Source organism: Pteropus alecto, unplaced genomic scaffold, assembly GCF_000325575.1.
Source record: "Pteropus alecto unplaced genomic scaffold, ASM32557v1 scaffold5, whole genome shotgun sequence".
Classification (NCBI taxonomy): Eukaryota; Metazoa; Chordata; class Mammalia; order Chiroptera; family Pteropodidae; genus Pteropus; species Pteropus alecto.
The window spans coordinates 33237184-33247845 of NW_006441953.1; the positions used below are offsets into that span (position 1 = coordinate 33237184).

Here is a 10662-nt window from a genome sequence, read left to right on the forward strand (position 1 = left end):
AGGGGTGTCAGTCCTCCCACACGTGTTCACGCACAGACGAACCCTTTTCGCTTCTCTCCTGTGACCTGCGTTTCAACTTGAGAACCTCACGGGGCCTTTTCCCTCGTCCCTGGCTCTGATCCCGAACCACTGTTTGGAGGGCCCAGACCCACTTTCTCCTTCCTCTTTGGGGAACACTGGGGGGCTGGCTTAAGCTCTGACCTAGAGTCCCCTTCAAATGCTTACCCATCCCTGCAGCGATCGCCATGCGTGGCTGGTGACACCGGTCCTGCTTCACGGCTGGCCCTCACAGGACGTGGCCAGAGCTTCAGGGCTGACCAGCACTGCTGTCAAGGTCGGGCCCCAGTCCCCTGTAGATGTGCACCCCTGACCCCCCCGAGGAGATCCCTGCCCAAGGCCAGGTAGGACACTGGTCAGGCCAGGCCGTCCTGATGGGTGGACAAGCCTCCCCGATGGAGAAGCTGGGTGGCCGCTGTCATTGGCCCAGAGTGTCCCTCTTGGGTTTCTCTGTAGCTCCCCCCAGGGCAGTGGTCTGGGTGTGGGGTGGGAGCTGGGGGCAATGCTGGCATCCACGGCCCCCTCCTGCATGGTGCCTATGCATAATGTCACCTGGAGGGACCTCTGCCATTCCCGCTGGAGTGGGGGGTCCCGGGAGTCCCGGAAGAGGGGATTTCCGACCTCTCCAGGCTGCTAGGCTGGGCTGTCCACGGCCTGCCTCGGCCTCGGCCAGGGAGGGGGGCCACCCATGCCAACCCCAGGGGGCCCACAGCCAGGGGGAGGGTGGGGTGCATGGGCCCTGGCAGCTGCACCCCGGGCCCCACTGAGCCATGGGAGGGTGACACCCAAGAGCTCTGTCCACACCCACCGCTGCCCAAGCTGACCCAGTGTCCCCTCTGGGCTGTGGGCCACCACGGTCAGGACAGCCCTCCTCTCAGCCCCTCCCCATCCCCCCCGAGAAAGGCTCAGGTCGCACCCGGGTACATGGTGGCATCTGAGTCTTCCGCCCACAGCATCCTTGGGCTTCGTCTATGCAGAACATGGAAGCGGTGGAGGTCAGAGGTCAGAGATCTCAGGCCGGTGGGGCCACCTCCTTCCCCCTTCATACCTGGGAGGGGTGACACCCGCCCTGCTGCCCTGTCCCCTGAGGGAGGCTCCCTGACCCACCCCTGCAAAGAGTTCTTGCACAGCAGCCCTTCACTGGTGTGGGCCTGTCCTGGCCTGGGTCCTGGCCGTGGGCCACCAGCACTAGAGGTTGCCCCAGGACACAGACCCTCCACAAGGGTCCTGGCACCGGATGACCCACAGATCTAAGGAGCCGGGGTGGAGCTTGCCGATGGGAATCACCGGGCAGCTGGCAGCTGTTTGTAAAGACAGGGCTCCCTCCTTCTCCCCTGAAAGCGGGGAGTGAAACAGAGCTCACAACACAGGGGGCAGGGTGGCCACAGGGCCCGGGGCTCCGTGCGGCGGCCGACAGACGGCTGGGCCTGGCCGAGGCCTTTGTTGGCTGAGGAGGAGCGATTTACGAGGAAAGGTGGGGCACCTTGAGATCAGGGAGGAACATGGGGACCGCTGGGCCATTACTCTGCCTCCAGGACCAAAGGAGATTGGACCCCCAGGCCTAGCCGATGGTGCCAGCCGGAGCCTGGGCAGCAGGCGGTGACCTCGAACACTGTGCAGACACCTCAGGTGAGCTGGGTGTGTCTACCCTGCTGGCAAAGCCCCAGGAGTGGCCCGAAGGTCAGACACCTGCCGGCCTCACCCTGGCCTGCAGCTCCATCCCCACTGGTTCCCACGCGTGACCCCAGGGCCAGCAGCAGCTGGCAAGTCAGACCCACGTCTTAGCTAGACCCGGGGGCCTCCCCCACACATGTGCTTCTGAGGCAATGCGCCCTCAGGGGTCCTTGTCAAACGTGAGTCAGCTGACAAATAGGGTCCCAGAAAACGAAACACATAGGTCTCCCCACGCGCTGCTGGAAGCACATGCCGTCTGTGGGTCTGCTGGGCGCTCCTGGCGCCCCCACAGTGAGGCTGCAGGGCCGGCATCTGCCCCAGACTTACGCCCGCAGGACCTGGAGGCCATGATGGAGTGGAGGGTCCCCGATGGGTCCGGATGCAGCCGCCAGCACAACTGCGAGCACGGAGGGGCGCCGGCGGCCGCCTTCGGGGACTGCCCCGTGGAGGGGACGTACTGGCTGCCCAGGCCTTACTGTGTTCTGGCCTGACCCCTAGCTGGTTCCCAGCCTCGAGATCCATCATCGCTGGTCACATGCACAACATTCATGAGCCACCCACGGCAGCGTCCCCACGTTGGTCCCCCGACCTGTGATGGGCGGGCTGCTTGGGAAGCCCCCTCCCCACCCTGGACCCTTCATGGGGAAGCTGCGGAAATTAGCTCCCACAGCAGAAGCATGGCAGATGCAGGGGATTCCTTCTGTGTTCCCCACGTAACTTGCCAGGTTAGTGTCGAATGACAGATGACACAGTGTAGCCCATGGTGACAATCACGGCTAAGGTCTGGGTGCAGTATCTTTACTGGAGGAAATCGCAGCCACAAGCACCCAACATGCAGCTGACCTGCAAATGCCATATTTTCTGTCTCCATCACAGAAGAGACCAGCAGCACTCTGCCACCACGCGAGGCACGTCGGCACAGCCGTCCCACCGTCTTAACATGACCCCGAGAGCTGGGCTTCTTCGATGACATCACACTGACTGGACTGGGTGGGCGAGAGGTAACAAGCACCTTGCAGCTTTTGTGACATGCGTGCTCCCCAGAGAGTGGGGGCACACCCTGTGAGCTTGAGGGCCTCGTGGAGGTCAGGGAGCCCAGGGTCGGAAGTGTTACGACCTGTTCAAGGTGAGATGACTCCCTGCACCTCACACGCGCACCCCCAGAGGCACAGTGCCCCGTGGGGCTGGATCTGGGAATGCAGGGACCACGTCTGCTGCTCAGACCTATTTCCTGGGCAACAACAGGTCACGTTGGCAAGAAAAGGCTCCGTGGAAGAAAAGGCATGACACAGGCTGCTTAGCAGACAGCCCCTCTGAGCCCACATCGCCTGAAGCACCATCGGCAGAGGCACCTCCGGCAATGCCAGGTGGAGCAGCGCCCCCGGCGCCCTGGAGCAGGACCAGCTCCTCCTCCGAACAGCGACCCCCGGCTCGGAAAGCAGCCCCAGGCTTGCACTGAGCTCTGGGGAGGTCCCACCCGGCTTACTGAGTGGCTGAATGCCCAGAGCACCCAGCGAGAGCCGAGTGCACGCAGCATCTGTCCCGAAATGCAGACCCTGGCGACCTGAGAGCATCCGGCGAGTCATATGCCCTCCTCCCCTCGCACACCTGCCCCCACAGAGAGCCCGTGACGTCACCCGTCTGCTCCCTGATGCCGGGTGGGCGTACCTACAGGGGACGTTGCAGCTGGGCTCAAGCTCCCTCCCCCAGCCACCGTGGCTGTCGTCATTGCAGGAAAAGTGCCCTCAGACCGCGGAGGGCCAGGAGTGGGGCTGGAAGGAATAAAGCCTCCCAACCTACCCGCACCTTGTCTGTGTCAAGTTCAGAGGCCACCAACTGCATTGTCATGGGCCAGAGATATTGATTTGGTCAGACGTCCATCTGAACCCAAAGCCAGCACATGTTCCCTACGTGCCTTTCCCTATGTGCATGCCTGAGGGCTCAGGGCCCTGGCTCTTGTGTCTTTGTGGGGTACTGTCACACAATAGTTCGCTTTGGTCTTTACCGGTTTGGGTTGGGCTTGGAGCCCTGTGGAGGGCTGGGGAGTCCACGTGATTGGCTGGTGCACAGCCTCTATCCCTGCTGCCCTGGCCGCTTTGCGCCTGGGCCAGGGGAGGTGGTCCCTGGGATCAACACACCCTGTCGATGAGAGTCTCCATGTAGGGGACACTCCCAGGATCGATGTGGGCGCTTCTGTGGGACAAAGCACCCTCACTCTGCGTCTCCCCGGACTTCCTTGTCCAAACTTCTCATCTCAGTCTTTCTGAATCGGGCTAACTAGTCAGCCTCTTGGGTGCTGCCCATTGGAGAGCAAGCTTGGGGCGGATGTGCCACCTCGACTCCTCCCACTACGATGTGGGTACATGTACACAGGTGCCCGCCCGCCCCTCTGCACCCTCCCTTCTACCCCGGCAGCTGGCAGCTGTGGGTACTGTTGGCCTTTTCTGCTGCTGACCACAGTCAGGGCCAGACGGCCTGGCAGGGGCCAGGGGCAGCCCAGCTGGGCCTCAGGGAGCGGGCGCATCCCCTCCGAGGGGATGCTCTGTGGAACGGGCCAGAGGCAAGGACGAGAACGAGGCCGTCACGCCCGCGGTGAGCAGTCGGGAGAAGCAGCTGCGCCTTGGCCTCCTCCAGCCGCTGACTTGTCTGTGCCCAACCTGCTTCCCACCCCAATACCCACAGGAGGGCACGACAGCGTGAGCGGGAGCGGGGCGAGGAAGGCTTGCTTCGGCCGGTCCTTCCACAAAAGCCACTCCAAAACCACCGAATGGAAAGGCACTTTAAGGGGGTGGGGGAGGAGCAGGGGGTGAATAGAGCTGACGACGGGTGGTTGGTGGTCCAGCCCACGTCTCCTCCTGGCTGCCCAGGGTTCACCGCTCAGCACATGCTCACAGTCACTGGACAGTGGTGGCCCTCACAGGGCAGGGACCTCCAGGAACCGTACAGGATTCGAGAAGGGACCTGGCCGGGCCCAGTAGTCCACCGCTCGAACCCGGTAGGAGCCATTGACGACGGCTGTGTCTGGGGACACAAAGGTACATACGTGTTCTTGAGTCTACCCCAAATTTCTACAGCCCCCTGACTTCTGGGTTTGCAAGGCCCTGGGCCCCGCCCCACAGGGCCCTGTGCCGAGGCCCAGAAGTGGGTGGAAAACACACCTGGGCTGAACACGAAAAGGTTGAAGGTTGATGGCTTCCTGCTGAAAAAAAAGAGCGAACACCGTCCGGGGAGAACTGGATCTCATAGGTCCACAGGCACCTGCAGAAGGTGTCAGGACCAGGCTCAGGTCCCGGTTGGGAGGCTTTATCCCTTCCAGCCCCACTCCTGGCCCTCCGCGGTCTGAGGGCACTTTTCCTGCAATGACGACAGCCACGGTGGCTGGGGGAGGGAGCTTGAGCCCACCCGGCATCAGGGAGCAGGCGGGTGACGTCACCGGCTCTCTGTGGGGGCAGGTGTGCGAGGGGAGGAGGGCATAGCCCGCAGGGTAGCAGGGGTGAGGGCCAAGGGAGCTACAGCGGGGTGGCCGCGCGGGCACTGTGGCCCGAAGCAGCTCAGTATGAAGGCGACCACACTCACGCACTTGGAGCGCATGCGTTCATCCGACCAGACCAAAAGCAGCTGGCCTTGGGTCAAGAGCAGAGCGCGCAGCCGGGTCACCTAGGAAGAGGGAGGCGCCGTGACAGGGGCACGCGGTGGGCGGGGCCGGGGCAGGGCGGGCTGCCACTTGCCTGGCCTGGTGGCTCCTCGGGGCGCGCGCACACGTGCACCAGTAGCAGCGAGGGCAGCGGGAGCTCGGGGCGGAGCGTCAGGCGACCGCTGGCGGGGAAGGGGCGCGGCGGCGTGGCTACGGGGTCCTGGGGACAGGGGCGGGACCTCAGGGCCCTGGGCCCTCCGGAACAGCCCCGCCCCACCCCTCACCCCGCCCCTCTCGCGGACCTCCGCCGCACGCATGCGCCGAAACTGCTCTGGCGAGGGGAAGACCGGCCGGCCGAGGCGCTGCCACTCGCCGTGCGGGCTGCAGAGACGGTTGTCCAAGTACAGCGTGACGTACACGAGCCCTGCGGAGCCAGACACTGGGCCGCCCCATCCAGGCCCCGCCCCGCCGGACACACCCGCCGCGGGCGAGCCCCACCCCCCAGCCCTGGGACCCAGGCTCACCAGGGCACGGGGGCGCCCCGTGCAGGCGCAGGGTCAAGGCGACGCTGCGGTTGGCGTGGGCGCGGGTGTCGTCGCTTGCATAGACCAGCACCGTGGCGCGCCAGGCGTCGGCAGGGCCGGCCGGCTGGTGGGCGCTGGCCAAGACGCCCACGGTGTGGTTGCTGTCCAGCACCACTCCCTCCCGCGACACCTCGGCCCAAAGTTGCTCTCCGTCTGTCGGGTGTGCGTGGTGGTCACTATATAGAGGTCGCCACCCCTCTGCCCTCCCAGGGCCTGGCTTTCCACCTGCTCTCCTCCACAGGGGGTCCCCAGACAGGAGGCCCGGCTGCAGGAAGCATGCGCATGCCCCAACGAGGCGCATCCACCCAGCCCCCTCCTCACACACACACACTTAGGGCCTGAAGTGACAGCCCTGCACAAGGCGGCCTCTGCCTAGGGTGCGCCAGGCCGGCCTTGTGTACTTCCAGCCTGGCGGCGACGCAAGACCCTCCTGGCTCACCCAGCAGGGCCAGCAGCCCCATGGCGGTGAGCACCGGCTTGCGCAGCAGCTGCACGTGGGGCGGGCGCGTGTTGTTGACCTGGAAGCGTGCGGTGAGCGTCCGCTGGGAGAAGGGGTGCGGGTGGTAACTCAGGAATGCGTTGTCATTGCTCAGGAGCGCATAGCGGACGTGCGAGGAACTGGTGTTGGCCACCAGCAGGTTCTGGTGCTGAGCGATGACCTGCGGGAGTCACTGCAGCTGGGACCACGGCCGCCCACCCCTCCCACCCCCCCCACCCCAGAGGGGGCCGGCCTGGGGATGCACCCACCTTCACCACCATGGCCGCATAGGTCACGTCAGCCCTCCACTGCTGTGGCAGGGACCAGCCCACCAGCGGGTCGGCCTCGTCGTTGTAAATGGGGGTGTCGGCGAACTCGGGGAAGAGCTGCAGTATCTGGCGCACGGCCGCCTGCTCCTGCTCCAGGATGTAGATGGAGCTGCCCGCGCCCTGCGGTCAGCGGCGGGCCTCAGCGCGGCCAGGGTCAACCCACTTGACAGCGGCTGAGGGGCGGCAGGGCCCCAGGGGGCCGTACCTTCTTGTGGAGGGCGATGTAGTCCAGCCGCACGCCCAGCGCCCCGGTGAAGAAGTTGGTGCCGCGGACACAGTGCTCCAGGAGGCCCCAGCACAGCCGGGAGCGCGGCGGCGGGTAGAACGAGTCGCCGGGGCCGCCCAGGCGCAGAGCCGGGCTGGCCTCACGCAGACCCTCGGAGCAGGCGTCGTAGTAGTTGAAGAAGCCTGGGGGAGGGACCAGGGAGTCGTCGCCCTCGCACCTGGGCGCGCTCCACCCCTCGGCTCCGCGGGACCCCCGGAGGCCCCGCCCACCTTGCGCAGTCATGGACACGTTGTCGAAGTCACCATGGTCCGGCTCATTCCACGTCTCGAAGTTCCACTTGGAAACGTGCTCCAGTCCGTACTTCCCTGCAGAGTATCCCTGCTGTCGCGAGGGCCCCTCCCCTGGGGCAAGGGGGTGACCCTGGCTGCTCCCGGGGAGGGGCAGAGACAGCTGGGGGCTGTCTGCTTGGGTGCGAGCCTGTCCCCCACCTGGCGTCACCGCCCCCCACCCCGTCAGCAGGTGCGGGTCCATCACAGAAGAGCAGCGTCGCGGCTGAGGTGGCACAGCGCGACCTGCCCAGGAGCGCCCGGCCGCCCACACCCCCAGCCTGCACCCTGCCCACCAATGTATCTCCTGGCTAGGAGGGAGACCAGGTCCTTCCACTCAAACACCTGCCGCTTGTCTTCAAAGTCAGTGAAGCGTCCAGAGGGGCTGCCCATCAGCTCAAAGCCTGCATGCAGCACAGGAAGGCGGCTGGCCGCTGCCCGGTGCCCACACAGTGCCCCGGCTCCGCCCACCCCGCTCCACCAGCCAGCACCAGGGCCAGTCGGGTGGGCCACCAGTGAGGACCCAGAGGGGCCAGCCAGCTCATGGGGAGGAGACATCCATGGGCAGCCACTTACCCGGAAGGAGCTGGTTCTCCCTGAGAAGGTCCAAGAACCCATCCAGGTGGGTGAAGTTGTAGCTCAGGCTTTGCCCACCCGAGTCCCTGTAGGAGGATAGGTCATGCCAGGGTGGGGAGAGTGGGCCCAGGCTGGGACAGTGACCACATTCACGCAGGTAGGGAGCCAGCAAGGTGCCACACAGGATTCAGCTCCAGATGCAGTGGGCCCCTCCCCTTGGGAAAAACCCGCTATGGTGGCCTATCGGTCACTCACAGCCTAGTATGAACTAGAGTGCCCGTCCTGGGATCCCCACCCCGAAGCCTCCAGGGCCACAGAACAGCTGGGGCTGGGGGTGAGGATGAGCAGGCCGGTCTTTAGGAAAAGGCGTAACAGGTGGAGCAGGGAGAACAAAGCGTCCTGAAGAGAGCTGACGGTGCTGGAGTAGGGGGCTGTGGGAGTAGGGGGCTGTGGGGCCGGAGCCTGACAGGGCCTGGTGGTGCCACGCCCTGCTTCTCTGTGTCCCCCGGAGGCCAGGGCCCCAGACTGGGCTCAGCAGTACCCTGTCCCCCTCCCACCCCCAAGAGGCAACATGGACAGGCCGGAAAGGGGGAAGGGCAGGCTTCCCTCCCTGCACCTACCCATACGGGGGCCCAGTGCCCTCAGGCCTCGCGTTCTGAGAGGGGACGAGGCACCACCAGGAGATCACTCGAATCGGACATGCCGCGAAGGGGATGGCCAGAGAGCCAAGGGTCAGGCGTGGGGGGTGGGGGGCTCTCCAAGGCAGCATCTATGAGCTCCCCAGTGATGGGACAAGCCCGCGATGAGTGTGCCTGGGGCACAGCTAGGACAGCAAGAGCAGAGGCCCTGAGGTAGGAACGAACTCGTAATGAGGCACAGAAAGGCACACCCGGGCAGCAGAGAGGAGGTCGCAGGGTGAGGTCCCTGACTCGGGGCGAAATGGGGAGCCCTCTGCGGGGTCTACGCGGAGCAGCGCCGCGACTCTCGGGATGCTTGTCAAGACTGATTTTTCTTACAGCAGATTTAGGTTCACAGCAAAATCGAAGTACAGAAAATTCCCGTCCGCCCACCTGCACGCTTCGCCCACCGTCAGCCGCCCGTCGGGGTCAGAGGGGGACATGCGTTGCGATGGACGGCCCTGAGCCGACACGTCGTCATCACCTGTCGCCCACAGTGCTCGTCAGGGTCACTCTTGGCATTGTGCGCTCCATGGGTTTGGAAAGGTGTAAAGACACGTGTCCACCATGACAGTATCCTGCAGAGCACGTCACCGCCCTAAATCCTCGGCGCTCCACCTGTTCATTCCTCCCTCCACCAAACATTCCCGGCAAACAGGTCTTTTCACTGTCCCCAAAGTTTTGCCTTTGCCAAGATGTTTTGAAAGAGTCCCTCTGGTGACTAACTGGAGCCAGAAGACAGTGCCCCAGGGGGAGGTGTGGCACCTAGATCAGGCCGTGGCCACAGAGGCAGTAAGGAGGAGCAGAGAGTGGGTTCAGTGAGGGGACGGCACCTCTGATAGGCTCGTGGTGAGCCGGGAAGGGCGGGCCCAGCACAGCGCCCCACATCGCAGCTCCAGCCACTAGGCGGGCAGAAGTGGGGACGCAGGGATCAGCTGGCAGCGAGTCTTGGATTTACCCACGTGGCCTGGTGTTGGCGGCGTGGTAAGGAAGCTGGTGGTCCCTGGTCAGGCCCAGGCAAGGGTCGGGGCAGATGCAGCAAGCAGGCCCAGGTGGGGGTGTCGCCTTCTGAGGAGCACAGGCAGGTGGGTTGGCGGGGGTCTGAGGGCTTCCCCTGAGGACACGCCTGGTCCACCAGGAGATGTGCGGAGGAAGGCAGGAAATGGCGAGAGGGCCTGCAATGTGGCACCTGGGCTTGTCCCTCGTGTGTGACACTGAGGGAGGGGCAGGGAGGGGTCGCTGTCACCCTAAACAGCTCTTGCTGTCCGTCTCCATCCCAAGTAACAGTCTGGCCAACCCAGGTTTGTCCCCAGGACGCAGTGAGGATCTGAACAAGTAGGCACCTGCCCCCAGGAGCTCTGTCCCCCACCCTCACTTTGCACACCATCGAGGCAGAGCCTGGGCCTGGCCTTCGAAGTTGGCCACTGCACGGGCGCCTCCGGCTCCCCCTGGGCCACCCTCTGCCTGCCCCCGCCGGCCGGCAGCCCCCGCTGGCCCTTGGGCGCCTTTTCGGCTCCCGGGCACGAGATCCGCCCCTCCCACCGGCTTCCCTCCCGTCCAAAGTTCACAACCAGTAGCAAAAAATAAAAGTTAACAAGACTTGTGTAAAAATTAAATGCGCGCAGCAGACCGGTTCCAAAGTCCCACGAATGGTGGGGCAAAGTAGGGGGACAGTACAAGCGAAGGGTGCTCACGTAGAAAGGGAAGGCACAGGAGCGCTTTCTCCACAGATCCAGGCGCCGGGCCGGCCGCACCCCCAAAGCCTCTGGTAAATGCTAATCCCTGCTCAGTGTGGCGGGCGGGCTACCAAAGGGGGAGCCCCAGCCTGTCACCCTGGGTAAATTTGAGTGTCCGCTGACCCAGCTGGCCTTGCCAGCCTAGAAACCCGAAGCGGGGCGGAGTGGGGGGGGTGGGATTAGGACCCCGGGATCAGAGCCCCCCACTCCCGCACGGTGGTGCCTCGGCCAGTTGGGAGGAAATGGTGCCGGACACCCTGGGCAGGGGGCTGACCATAAGGTGAGGTGCGCAGGCCACCCCCGCAGACAGGCCTGGGTCACAGACGCGCACCTGGCCGCCGGGCCGCCGCATCCTGCCGCCCCGC

The 10662-nt window shown here is 64.8% G+C and overlaps 1 protein-coding gene across 1 annotated transcript in view; it reads right to left on the reverse strand.

Annotated features, from left to right (window-relative positions):
- Positions 1 to 4496: 4496 nt before the first annotated feature.
- Positions 4497 to 10662, reverse strand: part of IDUA (iduronidase, alpha-L-) — a gene marked incomplete at its 5' end in the record, with an annotated part of 13900 nt that continues 7734 nt past the window's right edge. Inside the window, 13 exon segments of the mRNA XM_006919049.3 lie at positions 4497 to 4752; positions 4890 to 4937; positions 4940 to 4989; positions 5312 to 5388; positions 5460 to 5585; positions 5668 to 5789; positions 5890 to 6102; positions 6389 to 6608; positions 6697 to 6876; positions 6962 to 7164; positions 7252 to 7347; positions 7605 to 7712; positions 7885 to 7970. Coding sequence (XP_006919111.3) covers positions 4646 to 4752; positions 4890 to 4937; positions 4940 to 4989; positions 5312 to 5388; positions 5460 to 5585; positions 5668 to 5789; positions 5890 to 6102; positions 6389 to 6608; positions 6697 to 6876; positions 6962 to 7164; positions 7252 to 7347; positions 7605 to 7712; positions 7885 to 7970 — 1636 coding nt within the window.